Source organism: Labrus bergylta, chromosome 21 (genome assembly GCF_963930695.1).
Source record: "Labrus bergylta chromosome 21, fLabBer1.1, whole genome shotgun sequence".
NCBI classification, from domain to species: Eukaryota; Metazoa; Chordata; class Actinopteri; order Labriformes; family Labridae; genus Labrus; species Labrus bergylta.
In genome coordinates, this window is record NC_089215.1 from 8,776,027 (window position 1) to 8,803,451 (window position 27,425).

A 27,425-nucleotide genomic window follows, 5' to 3' on the forward strand; every position below is an offset into this window, starting at 1 on the left:
GGCTTTTGTTGCATAACAGATCCACAAAGTAGCTGAGGTTCTCGTTGGTCAGCTTGTTGGCAAAGAGATGCTTAGGTCATTGGGACTTGCTTCATGTGACTAACAAGTTAATTGAAACTGTTAAAAACATCACCAAAACATGATGTACAAAAAGTAACAATATCTATCCTGGTAAGGCTAAGGCACCCTCTGTCCAAACCTCTTTATAAAGCCGGTTAACAAAGGGCCTCTAATTAAACATAGCTAAGGACTGCTGCAGTAGTGAATGAGTTAGTTTAGCCAGTTAAAACCAATTGAGTGTCTCTTAATGTCACAGGCGCAGATTTGATTTAAAAGAAGCTACTAGACTCGTTGGAGATTGTGTTCAAATATAAAGAAGTATGATTTTAAAGGCTCTTGATTGTTTATAGTACAAGCCTGGTTGCAGGATCAAACTATTGTACTAGGTTTTACATTTTAGCCTTTAGTTGTCACATAAATTTTCCTCTTTTTTTTTTCAGGTCAGCTAGGCTGTTTATTTTTGGGTGTGTATTCCTGAATTGGAGCGCTGTGATTTGGTTTTTGACCTTCCTAAGCTGCAGCGATTCATACAGGGAGGATTTCTTGTAATTTAAGACGGTGCTTAGTGGCACACATCATCTGGAACATGACATACTTAAATTAAGCTGAACCAAAAAAGTATAAAGTAATCTTGCAGCCCCAAAGAGTATGATTCAAAGAACACTGATTGAGATGAATGACTATTTAGAAAAGCATTGTATGTTCGGAGTCTCAAGGCGGGGTCATTGACAGGTCACTGAGTTTCCAGGGATAGTGGACTGCGGAGGCTAAAAAAAAAGCCGCTTGGTTGTAGATCCGTAAACACAGCTCAGGTTTGTATCGCTGCCAAGGTGAGCAGCCACCGGATGCTTAGGTCAGTGTGACTTGACATATGTGACTAATGCTTTTTTTTTTAATCAAACCCTTTGAATATCAAAATGAGGAGCCACATTTTTCATTGTAGAAGAGAATTGAATAAAGAGAAAGAAATGTGGAACACAAGACTCACAGGATTTTTGTTAGAGGGTCTCAGTTTGTGTGAACTGGACTTTGTGAATTAAGAATTAAGAACACATTTAGATTTTCCACTTTAGAACATTTGTTTCTGAAAGTGAATTGTGTCGCACGATCTTTAGTTGTACAGTATTATTTATGCAGTGCCTTACATACTTACATGTACATTAACACATGTGCAGAGTGTGATGACACCATGTTGTGTGGAACCTGAACTCTCTTCGCTCCTTGTGCGCTCTTCCAGGAGAAATCAGAGTGAGAGAGTGTGGCAGAAGATGTCTGCGGAGGGAAGGGATGCGTCACTGGATTAGTGCCTGAGAATCCGTCCCAGCCTCTTCTCCCTCCTGAGCTGCTGAGACGCCACCAGAAGGGCAAAACACTCACAACTCGCTTTACCTCCACCAAGCCTTCCACATGAGCCAGCCAAGCCTTAGCTCTCCACCAGGATGAAGAAAGAAAAGAAAACACATGCTCTGCTGTTTCTCCTCCTGCTTCACTTTACCTCAGGTAGGGCTCTGCGTTTCTTTCTTTTATGCTGGTATAGTGTGTGTGGTTAAGACTTCTTGCTTTGCTCTTATCTGGTTAATCCTCTGGTTAAACACACAGAGGTCCATCTTAGCGTGGACTCCTCATGCTGCCTGTAGTTCATATTTTTTTGATGTGTGATAGTATGTCGGTGTTGTGATAGAAACTTCAACCCATAAATATGTTTAATTCCTCTCCATCCTCCCCCCGCCTGCTTTCGTTTGCTGCCCCTTTTAGCAAGTGAGTGCAACAGTTATCTCTTCATTAGATAAACATTTGTATTAGAGATAGAACAGTTTAGCCAACACTTCATAGTTAAATATGATATTTTTTCAGGTTTTTACAGTATATTGAGTAGTTTCTTAATAGTCTCTTCCATTATTTCATAATTTATCATCTACTCAGATAACATGTTTTTTTTTCCTACATAAAGGGAAAACGGACTATGCTCCATATTTTTACGACAATGGACCCAGCAGTACAAATGGGAACATGGCCTTGTTCAGCATCTCTGAGGATACACCAGTTGGTAAGTTTAATGATGTTTGGTTTTTTTAACCATAAATGTAATTAATTAAAGTGAATCTCCTGTTGTCAACACTTGCTTATTGTACATGTTCGGGTTTAACAATGATATCATCACACTTACTGAAGCTACCGTTAATCACTGGGATAACTGTCAGATCGTGACGTACTTACAGGAAGAAAACATTTCAGCTTTTGCTCATGTGACCTGGTTATTAAACCTGCCATTAAAAAACAACAACAGAGAAACACAACCACAGGCATTCAAAGCTTCCTTCAATCATTCTAAGAAACACAACATCTTGGGTCTTTATAACACCTAACGATGTCTTTGTCATTTATTTCACATAGGGATGCAGGTTTACATTCTGAATGGTACAGATCCAGAGGGAGATCCTGTACGATACGGTCTGACATTTGAAAAGGGCTCCCAAGAATATTTAAGGGTGGAGCCCAAGTCAGGAAATGTGACCCTAGTTAAAGAGCTCGACAGAGAGGTAAGGCTGGTCATCAGAGATTCTTTGTTTTGAAGGAAGCTGCTTTAAATTTGCCACATCTGAAGCTGTGACAGTCTGACACCTTATTTTTTCTTTGCAGAAACAAGATGAGATCTCAGTGCTTGTGAGCATAACTGATGGTCGCAATAAAGTAGGTGTTTACTAATTGTGTTGTATTTCTGTGTTAATAAATGAATCACGCAAATTGCTGATTTTATAACCTAAAATCAAAATAAATGCATAAAAACCAAAAAATGAAAAATGAAATGTATATTTATTGAATTGTACTTTTCTGATCAGTTTCAGAGTATTTATGTCTCTCTGAAAGAACATAGCCGAGGTATAAAGTCTTGTTATTGCAGTTGTTTCTACTTGTAGTTCAGAATTGTTTTTCTTTCAGGTTATCGAGACAGTGAGAGTGTTTGTCACTGATGCCAATGATGAACCACCTGAATTTCAAAACCTGCCTTTCATCATTAATATCCCAGAGGTACAGTATGAAGACTAAATACAAAAAATCATATACTGTAGGTCATCCTGGGCCACAAATTATCTCTTAAATCTGCTCATTAAGTGAAACATCATTTAGAATAAAGCTCCTTTTTCTCATCACCAGGATACTGCTCCAGGAAATAGCATCTACAGAGTCCAAGCAGTGGATAAAGACATGGGCTCAGGAGGCAGCGTCTCTTATTATCTACAGGTAAACAGATTTGATGCTATGCAGATGATGCACAGATGTTACTCAGACTTCTCTAAAGCTTTGTTGAATTACAGGGTGTTGTAGATTGATTCTGCATCAAAATAAAAACATGACTTCCTAAGGTTTTTCCTGCTATGTTTGCTCAAATTCAGCTGAGTTTAAAGCTCTAAACATTTGTTTTTATTTTCTTTATTGAAAAAGGAGTGAGCCCATTTGTAAACCTGTATTTTCTTTAAAGCATGTCATGCTTTTATTATACCTTGGTCAACGTACTGTATCTATCTTTAGTCGCTGGAGCTTTTACAGTAATACATGCTTAGAAAACTGAGCTAAAGTAAGAAGGGCTAAAACGGTTAATGCTATTTCAGCCCGCTTGCACATGGCATCCAGTCGAATTCAAAGTTGATTGAAAGATTTTACTAATCACATGTCGAGCTGTTAATAGCTTTGCACCAACTTACATCTTCAGACCTATTTAGCTGACAACCTGAAGACTGCCAACAAGCTTATCCTTTCAAAACCTTACTTCAAAGCTTACTTCATCCTGTCTTATTTTCATCTTTGTAAACCAGTCCAAAAACGTATAATTTTACCAGTACAGCTTCCTCATTATCATCTACAGAGTAATTCTGTAAACTGGCTCCATTTGGCCAGGGGTCAAGCTGAAATCACGAGAGCTGAGCATGCCATGTGGAGGGGAAAAGGGCATTCGAGTGATGGGAGAGCGAAAGATTAATCTGGTACCAGAGAGCAGTCTGGAAATGGTGTTACTTTAGTGGATTAAATTTCAATTACATTTGAGCAAGGCACAGAAGGCTTAATAGGGGCTTAGGTTTGGTGCGGGCCAACAGCTGACAGCACAGTAGTCGTTACTGTTTATATGTCAACTATGAAACTGAAAAAATCCTGAAATGTCAAGTTAAAAGTAAGGAGGATCAAGAGTTTAAAGCAATAACAACAGAGTCTTTGGACTGAGCTCAGTAGCTCTCAATTTCAAAATTGCAGTTATAAAATAACATGTGTTAACTGGTCAAATCTGCTGACTGTGTGGTTTTATTTGTTATTCTCAGACATCACCACTTGCAAAGTTTACCATTGATGGGCACAGCGGTATCCTCAGAGTCAAACCTGGTGAGACTTTGGACTACGAGACCACACCGACGCACTTTGTGACGGTGGTAGCAAAGGTGAGATGTCGCTGTTGCCCTTTCTTTTCTTCTCAGGTTCTCTTAAATAAACATTAAATTATGGTACTATCTCACTTGGCAGGTTTCCCCATCCTATCTAAGCGTTAGTAAGTTTCAGATTGATCCACGGTGTTGTGTAATTTCCACATTGAGGTTGTGTGTTTTGACCAGTGATTGCTGTAAACTTGATAATTCCTGTGAGGTAACACGGCCAGAGAGCAATACCTGAATTAGAAGCAATGTACCAACGCACCATTTTGCTTTTGTAAGAAGGTAATATTGTCAGGTTAAGCGCCTGCTGGTGGCCAAAGGTCAGGAAAAGTTCAGTCATGAATAAGCTTATTGAACACAGAGACTATGCTGAATTCTCTCAGTCTCTGTAGGCCAAAGTGAGGAAAATTAAAGTCTGGGCAAGTGTTGACAGTGTTGCTCCCATCGTGTGTGTGAGAAACCTGAAGTGTCAATTCTCCAGCAAGATGGAGAAAATAGGGCTGGTTTATTTTCATAGCCTCTTCCCTGTGTCTGTGGAAAAACATACAGCACATAGAGCTTTATTTTAGTGATATTCTGTTTTTAATAAATCACAGGCTGAGAATTGAAATCGATAATGAATGTATATTTTTTTTAAATAGGCTACTTGAATTACCATGATAACAAAGCTTCAAACTCCTCAGAGAGACATTAAACTCTGCATCTTCTGGTCTCCTTAAAGCGTAACAACATGATTTACACAGCCATGCAAATTGAATTACAGATTCTTCTGTTCCCAATTATATTAGATTTGACATGCCAAGTGTGGATTAAGAGGTTTACATTCCAGTTTTAAACAGACATCCATCCAATAAAGCCTCATTCATTACACTACGCACAATTTGTCAGGCATTTTGTGCTAATTTTTGATTAGCTTATTATTAGAAATTAAACCATTTTAACTACACTTCTGGTTCCCTTACACCTGTAAGAAGCCTGTTTTATATTATTTTAGTCTGGGAAAATAGGCAACCGCTTCAGTATTGATGATATTAAATCAATTATAGGAGTTAGAAAATACATAAATTCAGTGATAATTTAGAAGAAAGTCCATAGAAAAGCCATTAACTAACATCGTCTGTGTCCATTGTTACGGTCTCCTTAATGAAAATAACTAAACCAAGGCTCAAAACATGGAAACAGAAAACATATGAGGACGCCACACAGATTTAAGGTTTTAAAACCAACACTGGATAAATGAGAAACTAATGGAAACAAAAAGGGGGCCTGGTCAAAAAGAAAGAACAAAAGATGGGAAGGTGCCGAGTCAATCACATCATGGGCCATCGCTCCCGGCACCTCCTCTTAATACTACATAAGAAGAAAAGATCAACCAAAAGAAACCAAAATACCCAAAATAACACTACAGGTGATCTCCAGCCTAAACTACAAAACCTAGCAATCTAGACATGCCTGGGGAAAAACAGAAACCTAGATCGGAAAATGTATATGTGGAAGCTCAGAGTGTGTGTGCCCCAGTTTCTCCTACCCAGCTCCTGTCAATATCCCTCCTCCTCCCTGAGACCAGATTGCACTCAGGTGTGCAGCAGGTAGAAAGAGAACAGGGCCGCACGTACACGTAACACCTGTTACCATAACACTTTGTATTAAAAAGTCTCTATTATTGTCATTTCTAATGGATACGGTTTTCCAAAGTGAAGAAAAATCTAATTTCTTGAAATGTTAAATATGCTGCTGTCTGTCTCACTGTTTATTCCCTCAGGATGGAGGTGGAAAGTACAAGGGGAAGCACCAGGTGTTGACCTCCACAGCCACTATAACAATCAACGTGATTGATAGTCAAGACATGCCTCCATCCTTCATAGGGACTCCTTATTTTGGCTACGTCTACGAAGTCTCCGTCCCTGTAAGTCCTCCATTTCTTCTTAAACAACCAGAGTAGGAACATGTGACGAATGTGTTCAAGGTTTTTTATGTTTGCTTTCTTTTAGGGTTCTGAAATATTCACTGTTTACGCTAAAGATGGAGACCAAGGCAATCCTTACCCCATACATTATTCCATTATGAATGGTAAGAGCAGAACATCAAGAAATTCATCAGAATGTTTCTTGTTTATGTCTTCTTATCAGGCACATTGTCATGATTTCTTTTAAAACCTTTCAGGAAGTGATGGAGTCTTTGACATAAACAGCACCAGTGGATCCATCACCCTGTCAACATATCCTTCTATGCTGAACAATGAATTATATGAAATCAAAGTCAAGGTAAATATAAAACTCTTTCTCTCCAGTATTTTCCTGTGAATCACACTTCAAGCTTGTGAATTTATTCCACTTTTTCTGCTGAATGTGATTCTGACAACTCAGGCGTCAGAGATCGGACCAAATGATCACCTGATGGACTATGACATTACCATGGTTACAGTCCGGGTGGTGGATCTCAACAACCATCCGCCCACTTTTTACGGAGAGAACGGACCACAGAGCAAGTTCGAGGTCACCATGTACGAACATCCTCCAGCAGGGGAGATCCTACGGGGGTTTAAGATCACTGTCAACGACTCGGATCAGGTACATTTATGAACTAATTTAACTCGTGTTTCATTGAACACCAGGCATTATTGAGTTTATTGGTCTTTTTTTGCAAGATAACATTCAATCATCAAGATATTCAAGCTTTCATTACGTTTGACCAAAGCTGGTAATCTAGTTACCTTAATGTCCTCATGTTGAGTTTGTTCCTATGCTGAGGTATTCACTAATACCTCTGGGTAAACTACTGCATACAAATCTGCCAACCAGCCTCAAAGTATGTGTAGCAATATATTGAAGCCATTGAAAACCTTCACACCTCCATTGTTTTACGAGCATCTTCATTCTCAGTTTGTTCCACTAATGTATGGTTTTCTACATTCTATTGTTTGCTTTTCTTGCAGGGAGCTAACGCTAAATTTAAACTGAGACTGGTTGGGCCGAGCCGAGTGCTTCGAGTGGTTCCCCAGACGGTCCTCAATGAAGCGCAGGTGACGATCATTGTGGAAGACACGTCCGGCATCGACTATGAAAAAGGACAGACACTTACATATAAGGTTTGTCTTACTATTTCACTTCATCATTCATGAGTTCTATGAAATGAAACCAATATTCAGTCTCTCAGTCTCTTGATCATCTTTCTGATTGATTGATTATTTGCTGTACTCAAAGTCTAAGATGGTGTCTTCAAACTGCTTCTTTTCTTCAACTTCTGGATGTTGAATTTACCAGGATGTTATCTCAGTTTAAAATGCTTATCTCTTCCCTGTAGATAATAAATAATATTATGCCGAATTTGATTTGATTGATGCCATTAAACCAGGACACACTTACTGCTATCTCATCTGACGCAGGCTTGACCTCAAGGATCTTTTGTGGATTCCTGCTGCTCCAGAGATTGTCTGCTTTAACACTTCCACTGTGCATACGAGCAGATCCAATTCCTCAACTTAGAACCGTTTGCTTCTCCAACACGTCAAATTCACCGTTAAGATACAGTGTGTGCTGGGTGCAGATTGACAATGCTTTACAAGTTTCATTCGTTTTATGGCAAAAACACACCGATGAAAAATAACCCCTTTGCACCTTTCACCTCACTTCTTGCTCAGATTTGGCACTATTGAACCATTAGAAGTTGGGGTTTGACATGTATGCAATGTGCTGACTCTACTCAGAATATGCTTTATTGATTATTGATCTTATTGTTGTTAATTTAACATTTCTGCACGGATTTGACCAAACTTTTCACGACTCTCTGTGCAGCTGCTGGCAGTGGAAATCGACACTCCTGAGAGATTCAGTGCAACAGCGGACATATTGATCAACCTGCTGGACACAAACGACAACATCCCCAAATTCACTTCGGAGTATTACATCGCAAGGGTCCCGGAAAACTCTTCTGGTGGCTCCAGTGTTGTGTCTGTAACTGTGAGTCAATCAAGATTAAACCCCACCAAAGGGATTATATCATCCATCAATCCTCCAATAAATTCATATTGCTCTGTACAGTTGATTAGATGAAAGCAGGTTGTTCCAGACAAAAGAAGCTCAGCAGCCCTGACTTTGTTTTTGTTGGTCTTGGTTATTAATTGAAGTCTAAATGTGTCATTCTGACATTCTGTCATTTAACCTAAAGCAAGAGTTTCATTAATAGAAATGTTGTCTCCTCTGATCCCTTTATACTGTATGCATCTTGTAAACAAGCAATATGTCCAAGCTATGCAGGGTGTAGTAAAAAGCTTAGTGTTGGCTCAAGGTTAATCATGCTGACCTACACACCCATCACCACAGAAAGAGACTTATAACCTGCCCCACCCACTGTACATGGGCTTAAGACCCTCTCCACTGGAAAATATCACCTTCAGTCACCTTGGTTGTGTTTACAGTAAATGTATTGCTGTAAATTAATTGAATTAGAGCGATATACATTGATTATATTTGTTATAAATAGAATTAATCTCTGTGCTGTTTTTCCCCTTAGGCAATTGATCCAGATTCAGGACCTTGGGGTGAAGTCAAATACACGATTTATGGATCAGGATCAGATTTGTGAGTAAAGCTTTGACTCCTGTCAGTTTAAGCTCAGTCATATCATATACGTGACTCGTGCACCTTCACGACACACATTTACCAAATAAAAAGAGAGATTTTTATGTGTAGAGGACCCAAAGCTTCTCATTGGCTTGGTGTGTTTGGTGAGCTTAGCCAGCAGGACCCCAGTCTTGATTAATCTTTTGTGTTTGTGATGGTAGCAGTTAGCAGGAAACCAGTTTGATTGGCCCCTCAGCTGCACAAACAGCTCGCTCTAAAATGGCTGCAAGATGCTGGCTAATCTCCTAATTGGATCTGAGGGTTAAAAATAGACAGCCTGGCCCAACTCACATTGGGGGAGCCAATTAACATGCAATGTGACAGCTGGAGCCGTAGAAACGGCAGCTTTGAAAAGCAAGGCAGTGCACGGCAAAGGAAAAGTGAGAATTTACGCTCTACTTCAGGCTGCAACCTGACTTAATTGTGTGAAAGTTATCAGTTCCAAGGCAACTTGTGATATTTCACAGTAGAAAACAAGATGGAAAATGGCAGTAGGCCCGCTGCTGAAAAAGAAAGTACTCTGAAAAGTACCAACCTTTGCAAGTGATGTAGAAACCTTTAAAGTGAATTCTTGTGTATATGTATGTATTCTTAAGTTATTCTGATGGAAGTTGGTTTTGTTTGTAGATATTGAAACAATCTATGTGAAAAGTGATTCAGTTTATCACAAAGTAAGGGAGTGATCAGCATGCGTTGGTGTATCCCACAGGTTACGTCTGCCAACAACAAACAAACACTGCCATGTCAGAAAAACCTCAAATCCCCAAAATTATAAAGACATTTAGAGGCTCAGGATACATAAACAATGGGTTTATGGGTAACAAATTGTATGCACAATTTTGTTAACAATAACAATTACATTACAACAATTCCAAAAATATATTTCAAAAGAAATTACAGGTAAAACAAAATGTTTTTGTACCCAATTGTATTTACAATTATATTTAAAATAATTATAATGGAAGCAACAATGAAGTCATTGGTCATAGCTTAGATAGCAAGATTCATCTATACCTCACATCTTACCTGAGCCCATTGAGCTCATCCTGCTCACTATTGCACATACAGATGTGCTATTATACAATATTATGGGTGCAAGCACATGGCCGTTCAAACACCTACGTATGCACAGTTTTAGCCAGATGTTTTCAAACACGACAACTTGAGCACAAAAGCTGTTGTTTAGTCTACCATTACTGCCTGAGAATTAAAGAAAAAAGAATGGCTCACCTAGTGCAAAACAAGGCACTTCTATTTCCAGCCTGCATAGATGCCTACTCTCTATGCAAGCGGAAGTTTTGAAGTTCTGTACATGCTGAGGAGGACTCAATCAGGAGTTGTGACCTGGATTTGATGACAATGCGAAGACAGATGGTTCATAACAGGGATCTGAGTGTTGATGATGCCGATCTTTTGTCTGTCATGGTTAATTAGACTCTAGTCTGCAGTGCAGTTATTATATTTCAGTGATAGTCTACAAAACTGTAAAGGAACACCGGGCTTCATGATCAAACAAAGTTGTATATTATGTCATGACTTCAATCCATGGTGACTCTGTTGGTCGCTCTAACTTCTCGTGAGCACAGGTCTCTCTCTTTCTGCAAAGTCTCCATCAGGGTTTGATATTATAATTTACTGTATTTTAAAGGATAATTAAGGTGAATCAGTCATTCATTTGAATATGAAGCAGGAAAATTCATATGATTATTTGCATTTAAAAATAATTAACGTGTTTAGGTCTCGAGATGAATCACATCTGTGAACACGTTACTGTTGACAATGACAATGCATCGGATTATCTTTTTTATCAGCACAGTTCCAACAACACAGAATGTCACTCTGCTTTTTATAGTACAATTAATGAGAGTCATGTAGAGAATCACAGTATGTGGTGTGAATGTCTGTTGCACTGCGAAGGAGGGCTCCAGTGTTAGACGCCCTTGTTTGTTTTGAAGCTGAGTGTTTGTGCCTCAGAAAGCTTTGCCACTGCCTCTAAAACTGTCCGAACTTGCAGGTTTTCCATCCACCCGTCCTCAGGCCTCATCTCCACGCAGCCCTGGACCAGCTTGGATGCAGAGCTCAGGTCCAAATACAACTTTTACGTCAAAGCTCAAGACTCGGAGGAAAAGTACAGCCTGGCTGAAGTCTTTGTCACCGTCCTTGACATAAACGATCATCATCCAGAGTTTGATGAAGAACTTCTGGAAAAGACCATGATTATTGGCACACCTGTTAAAATTTTGGTACATCTCCTCTTTTAATAACCCATATATATGTGAATTTTAATTCTAATGATCATGTTTAAAAAGTAATCATTAGTATAATATTATTATTAATTTTATTGGGCTAGTGTTTGTCATCTACAAAGCAAACATTTGGCTATTGGGTGGGTATTTGGTTCTAAATTTGTGTAGTAAGCAGGTTAGGGAAACAATCAGAACCCGCACCCTTTAACGCTGTTTTACCACATTTTACAGGCAGTGGATGAAGACGCAGAGTCTCCAAACAACGTCATCGAGTACTCCATCATGAAAGCAGATCCTGAAAACGCCTTTGATATAAACTCAGACACCGGGGAGATCCAGCTGAAGCCGTACATCAAGTCCATGGAGATTGTTCAAAATATCACCAGGCAGAAGGACGCCAAGTGGTCTCTGGTAGTCCAGGCCAGGGACAGAGGCTCCCCGTCATTCAGCACAACGGCTGTGGTCAACATCGATATCACAGAGGCGGTAAGAATTTCTCTTTCTGCAGCATGCTCGTAGCCTTAACAAAGCCTGAGCTTAAGGCAGCATAAGCTTTAGAAATTACTTGTTAAACATATGATAATAGGCATTGTAATCATGCTATGCAGCTGCTAATTCAGCATCCTTACCCCATTTCATTGAACTCATATTCTTTAAGGGACAATGCTGATCATTTCAAAACATACACTTTTTTTATCATGTCCCACGGTGAAATCTGAGCCAGCTGTGAATTTATCCTGAAGTTATGTTTATGTCGTCGCACACCAAATCTGAATAACATGTATAACATTTGCCGTTTTTTGTCCAACTGTTGTGGCATGAAAAAGAAACAAAAGTCAACAGACACATTTTTTCAGTTACAGTCTAACGGTCTCCACCAACCGCTAAAAACAATCTGGACAATTTGTCCTCTGATTCTATAAGGCAGATGTAAACTTTATAACTGTTATACCATGTTTTCAATTTAAAAAAAGCGAAACTAAAAGGAGAACTAACATCTTACATTCGGTATAAGAAGTCTTTTGATATGTTTTTGTCTCCAACTTTGTAGATCAGTTATGAGCAATAATGATGAAAAGTGTTGATTCAAATCATCTGAAAACCTGTTTTCTTTTCATGGTTGACCATGTCTTATAAGGTTGCGTAAAAGAAGAGTAATTATTTTTGGGTGGTCAAACCTTTCTTTTTAGTTATAAATATTGATAACCCATTAAAAGATATTAATACCACTATAGTTGTGAATAAGTCATTAATTAGATGTCTATGATCAGACTACTAAAAGGGATATTAAACAACTGGGAAACCCAAAGGTAACTCAGTCAGTGATTTCAAATATTTCTAAAAACATGAGTTCATTTTTTTTAACCATTGAAAAAGCCGTGGGTTATATTTTTGAAACTTTTTCAAAGGGCTTCTTATTAGAACATGAAAACATAGCTGCTCCTCAAAGATTCATTCTTGATGTTAGAAGTTTTAATTCAAACCGTTTTGGCTCTTCAGTAAGTTTTAATCACAACTAAAAGAAACAGCAGCTTTATCCTTTAAACTGTACATTACATTTTGCTGTTATGGTTATGTTTTCATACCTTCACTCCACATGATGACATGACTCCATGTTTTTGGTGTTTCTGTCTTGTGTATCGTGCATTACAGGTCAAAGGTCGAATTATATCATACTTCATGGGCCTCAGCAATCGTCCGCTGACTGTGTGTGGAATTTTTCTCAGCATTGCCGTCACCCTCATTTTACTCACAATCTGCATATCCACAATCCTGTACTGTAACGCGGTGAAAAAGTCCAGAATCAACCCTGAGAGCAACTATATCAAAGTGGTCCGCAGAATGAAATGAGACATATTCGACCCTGGAACTTCAGTATTCACCCATAATCTTTAAAAATACTTTTAAAAATTGTTGCAAAAGAGTCCTGGAGCACATTTAAAGGATTAAAACAGAAATATATATTTTTTTCGATTTCAACGTTATGACTTGAGTATTTGCCACTTTTTTCCAAGAATGAAAACTGAATTCAACTCTTTCAAAAGCATTTCTTAAAAAATCAGAAACACTTTTTTAGGCTCTGGTAATTCCACCGTAAAATAGACAAAGATGGAGCCTTTTACTTTGGATGTCACTCCGGATTCACTCACTCATCTTTATTTTTTTCACACAAACATCCACTTCACTCCATTTTGGCCTCATTTCTCATCTTGGTTTTTTTTAAACCCTCACATGCCCCTTGAGAAATCCCAATGCACCGCACTGGCAGATGCATTCCCAACAACTGTAGTTGTGTGTAGTTTGAAGCTTTACATCAGCATCCCTGTGCTGTGAGAGATAAGGACGGATGGCTGAGTGTGAGTGTGTAAGTGTCACCTTGTGAGTAGACGCATTGTTTGGGCCTCCTCTGTCAGTGCTTTGCGCCTCCATCTCTCATGCTTGCATGCTTCAGACAAATGCTGCACTAACGCTTTGACTCAGTCCCTCGGACTTGATTTCAACTTTTTTATTTGTGCTCTTTTACAGACTCCTCTCAAGGGGCCTATGGCGGCCTTTTTAATGAAAAGTAGAGACAATCCTATGAAAGCTCTAGGCATGGTCGTTGTTGTTGTTAGCGTAATGGTGGGCGTGACTGTGTTGATCTCTACGGCTCTGTACATGCGCAACTCAAAGTCAAACAGGATCATGCCCGTGCGTCGCATCATCAAGAGGAGACCCAGAGAGCATCAGCCTTGGACCTTCTCAATGCCCGTTATTCGATTTAATAACCCTGCAGAGAAGTTCCTCACCAGCGATGCCGAGAGCAACTCCAGTGGTCCCAGGACGAGGCCTCCACCCCCCAGTGCTCCCTCTCTGCCTCCTCCACCTCCGTTTAACACACGTCCAAGTGAGAGACCCCGGGCGGTACCCACCATATCTGGTGCTCTGTCCTCCAAAGAGTCCAAAAAAGCAAAGTGCACGCGCCGTAAAGACGGAAACATGAGCTCTGCTTTAGTGTCTGAGCTGAAAATGAAGCTAGAGCAGAAAATCCACGAGAGTAACAAAGGTTATTATTAACTCTGACACACAAATATCTGATTTAAAGGTTCCCTGGTCCTGTCTTCCCCAAACTGTACCTTGAAGTTCATGTGATGATCTGGTAGGATCCGCCTGCATTTAGATCATTAATGGGCAGAGGGTTTGAGGGTTATAACAGGAATGTTTACAGATATTAAAGGCGACTTGCATGAGTATTAACCCCCCTGAACTTTTGCATATGTTTACATGTTACAACTGCAAATAAAAACTGATTTTATTGGGGTTGTAAGTAAGGGACCAACAGAAAACAATTCCAAATTTTGAAATAAGAAATAAGAAAGGAAGAATATAATGTGCATTTCAAAATGATCCACATCCATTCAAAAGGTCTAAATAAGTCTATTTGAATTTCAGGTTGTAACAGTAAAATGTGGGAAAGTTCAAATCTCATTAACATTTATTCAAAGGCGCTGTATGTCTCGAGGCAGACTGCTTTTCACTGGTTCAGAGATAAATCACTACACTGCCATCTTGAGGAAGATTACATCTTCTTAACAGTCAGAAGGGACACTGTACCTTCCCTGAGGAGAGGATTACTAAGATTTACTGTGCATAGGAACAAGTTACATAACTTCCTGAAAAGTGTCAATATCAGGACCCTGTATGCTTTATTGTTTTTCGACACTGAACTCTGACCAGAGCGTGCAGCTGAAAAAAACGGTGATGAAAAACAAAACAACTCAGCTTCTTAAAAAGTGCTTAAAAAGAACCTGTGTGTGAACATTTTTACTGTGTTACATCAGCCACTTGAAAGCTGACCAGTTGCTCTTTTGTATGTGCCACTGTAGGTTTTCAAAGTAAAGCAAGATAAACTTAGGCTTATTTAAGTGTCTAGAGAAAAGCTTTTATGTACATAACATGGGTTCATTTTTAATGTACAGTATGGAGTAATTTATCATTATATTGAGTGTACATACAGTATGTGACAGGATATGGACAGGTATCCTGCAGCAGTAAATACAATGAAACACTTTAATGAAACTCTATAAAACTCCATGTAACTCCACCTGTGGGATGTTGTCGTTCAAAAAAAGGTCATATTAAGTTTTTCAAGCTCAGATCATCGTGTAAATAAATAAACATAATCTCTTCCTCTATAGATGTAAAGACTCTGTGCTGAACATTTAGTCCACTACAGTGTTAACCTTCAAAGCCTTTAAATGAAGGCAAATAAAAGAAGTCATTGAATTGCTGTAAAAAAAAATAATGTATCTGCCTGATTCTTTACTTACAAATATCTTCAACAAGTTCAGATAAACTATATATCTCAACTCTCCATTACACTTGCCTGTTCTTTCGCTATTTGTACCGTCTTTGTATCGTCTTGATTTTGAATAAATATTTGAAAATCGTTTGGTCTTTGCTCCATTTTGTCCAGAGGCCATTATAGAAGCAATTTATTTAGAACAGTTCATTGAGGTTGGCTTTTAGTTTTCTTATTCATGTATATTATGTGTTTTTTTTAGGAGAAACAAAGAATTGCAAAGATTGATAACGTGTTACTTTTAAAGCAAGCTTTCCTTTGATGCGGTAGCGATTCTAGAGTCTGTTGGGGCCCAAGGCAAACATTCACAAGGGGCCCCTCACAGTTCAGAGGACAAAATTGTCTAATGTTTAACAAGTAAGAAAATTTGGACAAAAGTAAGATTCTAAGAAGTTAGGAACAACCTAGCATGTTTTCCCAATGTTGTCTTAAGAACACTAGTGAATTGTCTCTTAATATGAGAAAAAATAGCTTTCTGTTACCTGAAGATACCAAACACCTTATTTCTTGAAAAAAAAACCAGAAGATTAATCACAAGAAAAAAACGTATTGACTGGATTCATCCCTGAATGAATGTTTGTTTATAGTGGAGAGAGAGAGTCTTTAGAGGAGGTGTTGACAAACGCCTCTTCGTCTGTTTCAGCTGCTCCAATAGCTCAAGATTACTGTGCTCACACATTAGTACATCAATATAAAGATCTGAAAATTACAAATATTATCGGTCAAAAAAGGTGCAACCCACAAATTCCTTTCTATTTGGGTGCATCACCATAAACAATGAAGATGACATGATTTGTATACGTATCATATGTAGACTCTCTGTCTAGCAAACAGTTGCTGACAACATATAGTTGGCTCCTCTCCATATATAGATCTGCTACTACTTAGGTGCTTCGCTCATATAAGGTTACAGCTTCAGACACCTAAAGGTAGGAGTGTTAACACGTGGTAGGCAGACTTGAATAATACATTTCACAAGTTACCAAGATGAATGAATTTCATGAAAATTCGTACTAACAGTACTGACACATCAACTCTGTAATACTGGATCAACTTTTTCATGAATCATATTTAGATACACGTTGAGATTTAATTAGATCTGATAGCTAAAAACTGGATGAAACTGAACACATACAGTCTGTTTGCCTGTTGGAATAAAGCACAGACAGAGTGAGCGTGGAGCTGTCATTAAATGGAAATATCATGTCCTGCTCACTAGGATTCAGATGGAAAATCACTTTAATCTGCTTAAGGCTGTATGTATAAATGCTGGGGAAAACTCTGCTTATGTAACAAATCCTCTTTGTGATTGTGCTAAAAAAAAAATACACAGTGTGTCTCAGCATTTGTCTTTGACGTCCATTTAATCCAAATCATACATCATATCATTCAAATACAAGAGGGTCATTTCAGTCAAAAGAATAATGTTATTAAGAAAACATATTTTTTAAATGAAGTGGATTAAATACGCTTGAACAATGATTATTTTTTATACACTCGATTACAGTTTAATTCAGGCGAATAAACAATTAATATACACAACGTAAAAAAGACAAAATTACTTGTATTTACATCTTTTGGATTTAGGATCGCCTGTTTCTGCATTTAGTATCAAAATCTTTATTTTGTAATGACCCAAAGACGTGTGAAACATATTTTAGAAACAACAAAAAAAATTCACATAAGCAACTTAACATGTTATGATAATAACAAATTGTCCTTATAATAAGGACGTCGAAACCACCACTTAGCGATGATAGCTTCAGATATATATTTACAGAAGGAGCCCCAGTTCAGTAGCATCTCGTGTGTCAGAGTATGGGTTCAAAACAAGTAACAGTAAACATCTGATTTTCTGGATACAAAAATAAATAAATAAAACTTGCCATCTATTAAAAAAAAGGCCAACAGTTAAATTCTGAATGTTTTTCCCAAGTGTTTCTAGATATAAACAAAATCAGCATGAATAACAATAATTTACTCATTTTGCCAGCTGTGATTCCTCCCTTATCCAAAAAAACCAACCTGAAACAACATTAGTCCATCCTAAATTTGTACATTAAATGTAAAAAAAAAGACGGAAACTAGAAATTCACAACTGTTTTTAAGTTGATATTTTTCTTTTTACTCTAAACTTTGAACCAAAAAAAGGAGAGAAACCTGAAAAGGAAATAAGATCACTAAATAGGAATCTGTTCAAAATGTATTTTTCTTTTCTTTTGTCATTGAGATGCTCAGAAGAGTCGTCAATGTTTCTGAACATACTCTCAAAATGGCCATTAGTAGTGTAAAAAACATTTTTAGTTAAGGAAAGAGAGAAATTGGACACTGGAACTTAAACTCAAAGATAATACTTGAGCTCAAACCTGACATCTTTTACAAATACACATGCACACATTCCCAAGTACATATAAGCTAGTACATATAAGCAGCACTTCCTCCTTTCTCTCGTTTCCGTTTCGGCTTCTCCTCCAACTCCCTGCACAGGACTTCTTCGCTGGTCGCCTGCAGGCTGTCAAAGGTTCCCTGCCTCTCCGTCCCAGGCTGGTTCTCTCTGTTTTCCTGTCTTCGCTTCTTCCAAAGATCCATGCAGCGTTCCACGCAGGTGAACCTGATCTCTGTGGTGCAAGCATACATGCCGGCCGGCACAGCCAGCACCATGGCGCACACGATAACAATAATGTGTATAAGTCTCTTTCTTTGCTCCATCTCACTGATGTCATTTCCCGTCACGAACACGATGCATTCACCTTCCCTCGGCGGATGGTTTTTCAGGCTCACACACACCTCGTATTTGGTGACAGGAAGCAGGTTGCCAACGGAGTAGCTGTTGATGCCGGGGCCAATGTAGATCGTCTCCTTTTTGGGTGTATCATACTTGCCAAAGTGGATGGTGAACCATGTTTCCGCTGGGTTGTCCGTCTCTGCATGCCAATCCAGGGTGATACCGTAAATTGTCTGCTTTGCGATTCGGATTTCAATGAAGGTGTTATGATCAGATGACAACATGGGGGCGGGTGGAGGGAGAGGAAAGGAGGAGGGAGAGGAGCTGATGTCCACCATAATGCTGACAGAGGAGTTGCCAATGAAGTTGTTGGCCACGCAGGTGTAGAGTCCTCGCTCCGCAAGGTGAAGAGAGGGGATCACCAGCTGGGAGGTGACCGTCTCCTCGTCTACCTGGGTCTCTGTAACTAGAAAGACAAAACAGAGCAACAGATCAGAGGGAATTCTAGGAAAGAGTTTTTTGGCATCAAATTGAAATTGTAACATTCAGCCTTATTTCTGAATATGGGTACCTGCTGTTTGTTGTCAAAGTAGTACCCACTAGTAATTCAGCAGGAACTGGTAGTATGCAGGTCACATAACAGTCCGTGAAAAGGTAGAAATAGTCAAAATGTGTCTGATATAATGCAATCCAAGATCCTGTTCACTATCATCTGATGCCAGTACACCTTCTTCCATCTCTTTAAACACACATCTGCATGCAATATGTTGGATCTCCAACTCCATTCTTGCATGTTGCTACTCAGACTGTTGACAGTTAAAATGCACCAAAAAGGAAGTCTTGGCCTGCTTTGATCCCTAACTGCTGGCTACAGTGAAACCCCCCCCAAACCTGAATGTTGCTCCCAGAGGTTAATGGACAATAGTTGATGGTTTGTCCCCAAAGATGGTATTTATTCTTTATCTTTTCATAAAGCAGATGCAGCCTAAGGGTTGGAGGTATACCTCACTAAGTGCTCCTGTAGCAGGTTCACAACAGTGTAATGGACGGTAGTAATTAAAAGAAACTTACCAGTAAATCCTCTTATAATCTTCAAACTGTACATCCAGTGAATGGTAGGGCTCGGCCTGGCCTTGACTAAGCATGAAAGTGTTGCATTTGCTCCCAGAGGTAAAGTGATGTTAGTCTCTGGGGAAGAGGCCTCTGGTTTCATGCAGGATTTCACTGGGATCTCATGGAAAAACTTGCCAGCTTTGGAGGCGGGGCCTGAGCACATCAGATAAGAGTTCATCAGAATGATGGGAGGGCTGACGCTCTTGATGAATTCAACAAAGCCCTTGAGTCTGCAGTCGCACAACCATGGGTTGTCGTGCAGTGCCAGAACAACATTCGACACCAGTCCTTCTTTCCCCCATGCTTTCTGTGCTGTCTCGTAAAGTGGCCAGTTATGGAAGACATCTTTTGATATCACGCTAAGCTGGTTGAAGGATAAATCTAAGTAGGTCAAGGCAGGTAAGTACCTCAGAGCTTGCTCAGGCAGGACGTCTAGTTGATTGTGCTTTAAGTCCAAAATCTTGAGTTTGGGTGTGTCTTGAAACGCTGTCCATGGCACAGTGGTCAACTTGTTCCCTTGTAGCCTGAGCTCTGTCAGGTTAGCCAGCCCCCCAAGACTTTTGATGTTCATCAGGGTGATCTCATTGAAATTCAGCCAGAGAGACTCCAAGGTACTAACTTTAGAGAAAGACCCTTGAGGTAACTCTGTCAAGTGGCAGTTTTCAATTCGTATTTTAGCAAAGTCTTGTGGGATGTCCTCTGGGATTTGTCTCAAGGAGGTTCCCATACATAGCAAAGACCTAGAATGGTCAGACAAGAGTTTCTTAAACAAGAGAAGCTAATGACAATGAATATAAAATATTATCTAAACAGCTATTTAAGTTAATGCACCATTTGCGAAATTGTAGTGGTCTGTTTTAACACTTAAAACAACACTGGTTGTGTTCAAAACAGGTAACAATTAGCAGTCACCCTATTTTTGAGTTTATGTAGGATCAATTGCCACTTACCTTCCCAGTTTATCATCTCTGCAGGAGCAACCGGTCACACAAGTTGAAGATACAGGAGTGATGAAACAAACTACAACAGCGATAGGTAATGTGACATGAAGGACGTCCATATTCCCAGAGGAGCTTTAGAGACAGGCCTGTGTGGGCAGGACAGGACCGCGGGCTGCGTGGAACAAAGCCTATTACCTTAATCCTCCTTGACGTAACTCCTGAGACACCAAGTGACATGTGAGACACACAAAGATAGGTGTATAAATAGCAATAGTCTACTTTGTCAACAACACAGAATGTTGCTCAAACACTACTCAGTGGGTAACCTTTCATTTTACTGAAAGAGTACCTTAAGGTATGGGCCATAAATATTTTCCGTCAGTCTAATTTCATGTCATGTCCCCCAATAAAGCCCAACCATTGACATGACAGGAGGCCCATCTGTATTAAGTTGGCCGGATCCCTCCCTCTCTATGCTTAGCATCACAGAGAGAGAGCGCTGCAGAGAGACTGAGAGACAGATGTCTGGAGAGGACTGTAATCTGACCTCAATAATCCGAACCCTGTTTGACTCACAGGTTTAGTTTTTTAAAAGCAGAATCAGCGCATAGACACAGCGTGAAAGCAGCTAACAATTACAGCTCTTTTGTTTCAATTTTTATATCTTCAACGTCCAAGCTCTTTATAGACGTAAACTCTTAATTAACAGGGAAAGAGTCAATCAGGTTTTCTGATATCAACACAACCTCTTAGCTATACTTCAAAAATAATTAGCATGTAAGAAATTACGCCGGCAATTTCTATTGTTAATTCAGTGTAGCACACACTTTTTGATGTCGTTAATTTTTTGTTTTTGAAAAACTTGATTAAGGAAACATTTTTCTTCAGAGACAAAACCAAATTTCAGAGTAGTTGATTATGTTGATGCTTCAGTTGATGAGTGTTAGCATGCTATTATCGAGTGCTTAGTCATTTAAGAAAAGTGTAGCAGAGGCTAATTAAGATGCCAGTGCATCAGAAGAGTGCTTTTTACCAAATGTTATCGCAATGATCTGACTGTGGTTGATTTATAATCTTCAAGTAAGTGGTAAGCTAACCAAACAACAAAGCGACATTGCCAGGAGTAAACTCAGGCTGAATGTCATGCTGATGAAAACTGGTTTCACAATGATAGATGATACTAACTATACCAATGTTTATCATGTGTTACAAAGACTTAGTCTGCTCCCTCATGCACTTTCAGGAGTTTGTCCTTGATGCCAGCATGTACTTTTTGCACATTACCAATCACCAATGGTGCAACCACTTTGTTATCAGGTGTTGTCATTTAACATAACTGGTATACAAGCAAAAATATTTTCGCTTGCTATTATTGTGAATTCAACAACAACAAAAAAATGTTCTTTGTAATTTCTCTTGATCCAGCACACGTCTGATACTTTGGTCAGCTTTTAGAGAATATTTAGAGTTGTAAATAATTAAAGACATAGCTTTGTGATACTATTTTGCAGTGAAGAATGAAGGTTGAACTATTGTTTTGGAGTGTAAGAAGGAGCTTTGAGGGCGTAAATCAATATAAAAATATTTATTTATCATACAGTACATTCAGACACACACATTAAGTTCAGGTCAAAAATATTTACACATTGTGAATTGAACTGTATTGTAGGTTTCTGACTCAACAGTAAACCTGGCACGTTAACATCATACTGACATACAAAATAGACTACTAACTGAAGGTTCTTCTTTTTCTTTTTTCTAAATACGTTGTTTAGAATAAAGATTTTTACACAGTGCAGAGGTTACATCATGGAAAACAACAAAACTGATTGGGTATTTGAAAGAGTAGGGCACCATTTTCAGACATGTTCCTCTACTAATTATCGGCTGTAAAAGTGCATGGTGTATAAAAAAAAGCTTATTGGTATCTCACTGCACGTAGAGATTGAAACTGTGTCAATGTGTTTATTTTCCCTTTTTTGTTACCCACCTATTGAAAGGTGTTTTTTAGTCCCACAAGGCTGTAAAATAATTCCATACATCCAATGCTGACAGAGCTGTCAGTTCCTCTAAAGACCCTCAAAAGAGGATCTTTACATCTCCAAGGAGAGACGTGTACCTATTTACATCACAAGCTGATAGAAAACAAAGTGCATCCTCTGGATGTTGTGGCAAACGTTGGGTTTTAGCAGAAGTACTCATTGGGTGGCCCCTCAGTCCTAACTGTTGCTTCTGAGTCAACACTGGACCTCGCTGAGAGCAACCTGTTGGATTCATCAGGATTTAGCCTGGTCAGATACTCCCCCTCCATCCCTTTAGCTTTGCCCCCAGGGCCAAGGGTCTCAAATGTGACATAAGAGTCTTGAACTTCCTTGGACTGCTGCCCCAGCAGCTTTTTACAGCGCTTCTTTATGGCCCCACAACACACAATCAGGGTGAGAGGAACGGCGATCACACATGCCACCGTGATCACCACCACATTAATGAGCTTCTGGGTGCCACTGGCACTGGCCGCCTCGTCTGTTGAGAAGATTACACACTGCTCCTTTTTTGGGATCAGGCCTTTGACACAAACACAGGCAATGTACTTTGTCTTTGGTACAAGGCTGTCAATGGTGATCCGATTCTTTCCGGCGCTTACATTGATTCGGCGCATATCCCTCTCACCAAATACAGCATATAGGACACTGAATTCCGTTGTGTTTGTGGCTGTCGGGGCTCGCCAGTTCAGGGAGACAGTGTGATCGGTGTCACCAATCACCTTCACGGAACGCACAATCCTTTTCTCAGGAGCTTGCTGTAGAGAAGAGGCATTGGCTGCTAAGTTACTCAGACCATCCCTCTGGAAATCCAGTGGTTTCTGAGGGTCTGAACCCTTTCCTCGCCCTGGAGAGGCATCATCAGAGACACTGTAGCTCTCGATCTCATACTTCCCGGTGGCGCTTTTGCCGTTGAGAGGTTCAATGATGGGTTGCGCAGCAGTGGTGGTGGGTGGAGGAACATATCTGGCAATAAGTTTCTCTTGGTATGCTGCTCTTCCAATGCCACCAGGTTTCTTCCCTCTGGTTCTCTTAGAAACGCCACCAACACCACCACCACCACCACCAGCTTCTTCTGATCTAATAGAATCTGTGATCACCAAGGAGATGATGGCGTCTGCGGTGCCCACAAAGTTTGTTGCTTTGCACACGTATTTCCCAGAATCCCGGTACGAGACAGCAGGCACGCTGAGAATTGACCAAATGATACCCTCCTTTGAAATCTCTTCCTGAACTGAAAGACAAAAAAGCAGGCATCCACAGAGTTAAGCAGATTGGCACCAAAAGAGTAACTTTAATCTCATTGACACTTCGACTTAAGTATAAATAGATACAGTTCTATCCTGGGCACATCTGGTATGAGTTCTGAACTCACCTGTGCCGTTCATTTTCTTTCCATCGGCGCGACTCCAGGACAGCTCAGGGATGGGGACTCCAACTGTGCCGCAGCGCAGCAGGACATTGTTGCCCAAAGAGCTTCGAACACGAGCCACAGCGGTGTGTACCCGAGGGCCCTGGCACCTCTGCAGCTCCGCTTCTGTGAAAAGAACTCCTGATAAGCTCTCCGGATCAGCACACCTCAGCCTGGTGTCAATGAGAGCCACGGATGATGACGGAGATTTCTGAAACTGCACAAGATCGTACAGCCGGCAGTCACACAGCCATGGATTGTCATGAAGACCTGTGAACGAAACCAAGCGTGAACAAACGTGTTTAGAGAAGAAAATATCAAAGATAGATTTCAGTTCCACTGCTCCTATGACTCATTATGTTAACAAGAAGTGAGTCAAAATAAATAGAAGCAATCTGACAACCTGACACACAATAACTATAATTAGACTAATCCCTTAGTGCTTCTGGTGTAAAAGAACTGGCCGTCATGCAAGGAAGCTTAGAATAAAAGTGTTCCCGTTTCCTAATATGTCACAGCTTGATCCTCACCGAGAATTAGTTTGGAAGAATCACTGTCCTGCGATGGCTTCACACTCAGCCACATAGTGAGAACATCAGCAGGAATGGTGTTGAGGCTGTTGCTGGATAAGTCCAGATAGGTGATGTTCTTTATGTTCACGATGGCCTCTGCGGGGATGGTGGAGATCTTGTTGTTGTGGAGATCGAGGAGCCTCAGGTTTGGCATGTCAGTTAGAGACTCCCATGGGAAGGAGGTGAGGGAGTTGCCATCCAGCCGGAGCTCATCCAGGTTGTAAAGACCTCGGAAACTGTCCACATTCAACAGGTTCAGTGAATTAAAAGACATCCACAAGAACTCCAGGTTGTTGAGGTAGTGGAAGTTGTCACTTGAAATCCGTGTGATAGCTGTCTTTTCGATGCGTAGCTTTGATGTGTCGATGGGAAAATTTGGAGGAACCACAGTGATCTCTGGATCGTTGCAGAGAACACTCCTGACGGAAAAAAAAATCACAAATAGAAAACTTTTCAATATAAAGTATTTGCAAAACTGGTGTTGATAACAGACAAATGTTCATATTAACTGCCTCAATTTGTATACAAAATTATAAAGTTTAGCTTTTATTAAAGAAAAACGTAGCAGGGTTATTGTGCAGTAACAAGGAAAGAAGATTAAATGGCAACTCTAAGTTAATCCTCCACCATACAGAGGAACTGGACAGAAAGAGATGTAGTAAAAAAAATAAAAAAATAAAAAAACAATTTCGTCATGCAAGAAAAAAGAAAACACATTCACGTTTAATTATCGCAATATTTACCTTGCTTTTGATCCATCGCTTAGTTTGTGGAAGAAGCAGCTGCATTGTGCAGGGCAAGAACTGCTCAGCCCAGCAAGAAAAACTAACGCCAAACAAAAAGCAACAATACACTGTGGACTCATTTTTCCTCCTGCACGCTCCTAAACTCTATGCAGCTAAACTACTATTTAAAAAAAGTGGGCGCTACAGCTCGGTGTAACGGGGCATCGGATGCATGGTGGTGGTTTGCAGGCTCACTGCTCCATACTGCTTCGCCTGGTCTGAATCCTGAGATAAAAAGGATAGGCGGGGATTAGTGAGGGACTTGGGTTATTTTCATTCACACGATTAGGCTATTGCTTCCTGGGAGCTGATAGGCTACACAGATATCGCTTTTATTCTCAGGGAGTTCTTTTCCAATAGTTCATTGGAGGGTAAATAATGAAGGCGATAAAAATAAATCAATCAAGAGAAGGCAGCAGGAGGACACAACGGAATCCCTAAATCTACCTGCACGTGGAGAACAATCAGAATGACTGGCATTTATTTTGTTTTTGTTTTTGTTGAAGGGCTAGAAAATCAATGAATTCGAGATATTTTAATTTAATCTACTGACATTTTAATATATATATTTTTTTTAATGGCCTTAAGTACTTTAAATTCATACTGCGGCCCAATGTTGGAATAAGAATGATTCCGGCCATCTCAACAAAATAGCATTAAAACAAACACATTTGAATCCGATATGAAACTAAAAAGATGTTCTACAGTCTTAAAAAAAAAAAAAAAAAGTCGTCGGCCTGTCCTTATATTACAGCATTATTAAAGTTGGTTGTAGAAAGTTTAATACATCGACAGACTTATTTACATGACGGTTGGGCAATTGCTGTAACTGACCGCAAGATGGCAGTGTGGAGTCGTAACTTGGATTAATTGTATTGTGTCTCTTGTCAAGGTAAAACTCGATAACACCACGTTATCCGTCAAGAAGATCATCGGGGTTCAATACCTTATAAAGCATCATGAAAGATTATCTCCATGTTTTCATTGATCGAATCGTGTAAGAATAATCTCCAATTTATTTATTTTTAAAAAGTACTGTGCTCTCTTTTTTCAGTCTGATTTTTATATTTTGTTGGTCTATCTGTCTGGGAGTGGCACCTTTAGTGAAGGACCAACATGCATTCACTGACTCTGCTTATTTCCACAGGTGCAGAGCTTTGAGGACACGACTGCCCGTCAGGATCAAATCCTTTAATCCAGCCATGTCTTTGTGTTTTAATATTACGTCTTTGTTCCATTTCTTTCAGGAGGTTTGTCTTGAATAAAGAACAGCCATGACCGGGGACAGACCTGTGTCTGACCTAGATATCCCTTTTCCCTTCTGGGATGACTATATAATAATGATATGTTTTGATTCATGATCTCATATTTTGAGAATATAGATGTACATACAAAAACACATTTTATCAGCTCATTTTTTTCGCATGCTAAGTTCTAACATAAAAATGTACTTTACTCAAATGTGGTGGAGTTAAAAGTACATATTATTTTTTAAAAACGGTATAGCAGTGGAAGTATATGGTATAAAAAATACCAAAGGAAAAAGTCTCAGAGTTGTACTGTAGTGCAGTATTTCAGAAAGTGCCTACCTCACTGCTTTTAGTTGTGCTAACATACTAAATGCTCTTTTGGATTTAGCAATGTATCACAGAAATTGTCACATAATAATCACATTAAACCCATTTGTATCTCCTCCTGAATTAAAGTGAAGTCGAAAACTCTCTCCTAGTGAAATTTATTTAAGAAAGTTCTACTTCTCATTTCTGCTGCTAACTATCACTTCATACTTCTGCACGACTTCACGCTGATTCAGTTTTGCATCTTTCTCCTGATCATTTCAGTCTGTGGAGACACATGCAATTCAACACTGAAACCTTTGTTTCATTGTGAAACGAGCAGATTAGGATGATGTAATTAACTGTTAGCCAATGTATTAATGTGCAACCACTGCTATGTTGCAAGCACTTTAAGAGAAAATATTACACACAGGGCGCCCTCATTCTGAAGCTCTCCTATGATAGAGGATACAGCATGAAGATGAGATGATGGGTCTCTACTATCTTTATGCTCTATGGTGCATGCTTTTGATAAGGATGTAGCTTTGTGGTCCTTTGTCCCTTAATAATCTGAACAGAGGAGGCAGAAATT

At 39.5% G+C, this 27,425-nt stretch overlaps 3 protein-coding genes across 4 annotated transcripts; 1 reads left to right on the plus strand and 2 right to left on the minus strand.

The window, feature by feature from the left end:
* Nucleotides 1–1,329: 1,329 nt before the first annotated feature.
* LOC109992975 (cadherin-related family member 1) lies at nt 1,330–15,634 on the plus strand. 2 transcript variants are annotated; one of them, XM_065949922.1, is made up of 17 exons: nt 1,330–1,560; nt 2,012–2,107; nt 2,455–2,600; nt 2,701–2,751; nt 3,001–3,090; nt 3,217–3,303; nt 4,374–4,490; nt 6,244–6,387; nt 6,473–6,551; nt 6,645–6,745; nt 6,848–7,051; nt 7,417–7,569; nt 8,276–8,440; nt 8,994–9,061; nt 11,118–11,346; nt 11,581–11,835; nt 13,003–14,018. In XM_065949922.1, the coding sequence occupies exons 1-17, from the start codon at nt 1,500–1,502 to the stop codon at nt 13,198–13,200; spliced, it is 2,244 nt and encodes a 747-aa protein (XP_065805994.1). In that variant the 5' UTR covers nt 1,330–1,499; the 3' UTR covers nt 13,201–14,018. The 2 variants fall into 2 exon arrangements, with proteins under 2 accessions (XP_065805994.1, XP_065805993.1); XM_065949921.1 differs by having other exon boundaries at nt 1,333–1,560; nt 13,876–15,634.
* An 812-nt stretch (nt 15,635–16,446) lies between these two features.
* On the minus strand, nt 16,447–20,821 carry LOC109992974 (leucine-rich repeat, immunoglobulin-like domain and transmembrane domain-containing protein 2). The gene is made up of 3 exons (XM_020645770.2): nt 20,480–20,821; nt 19,488–20,269; nt 16,447–18,882 (listed from the first exon to the last, which is right to left on the minus strand). The coding sequence occupies exons 1-3, from the start codon at nt 20,587–20,589 to the stop codon at nt 18,107–18,109; spliced, it is 1,668 nt and encodes a 555-aa protein (XP_020501426.2). The 5' UTR covers nt 20,590–20,821; the 3' UTR covers nt 16,447–18,106.
* Nucleotides 20,822–22,040: 1,219 nt separating this feature from the next.
* On the minus strand, nt 22,041–25,500 carry lrit1b (leucine-rich repeat, immunoglobulin-like and transmembrane domains 1b). The gene is made up of 4 exons (XM_020645760.3): nt 25,236–25,500; nt 24,451–24,911; nt 23,885–24,190; nt 22,041–23,743 (listed from the first exon to the last, which is right to left on the minus strand). Exons 1-4 carry the CDS (start codon nt 25,355–25,357, stop codon nt 22,656–22,658), a joined length of 1,977 nt encoding a protein of 658 aa, XP_020501416.2. The 5' UTR covers nt 25,358–25,500; the 3' UTR covers nt 22,041–22,655.
* Nucleotides 25,501–27,425: the final 1,925 nt, after the last annotated feature.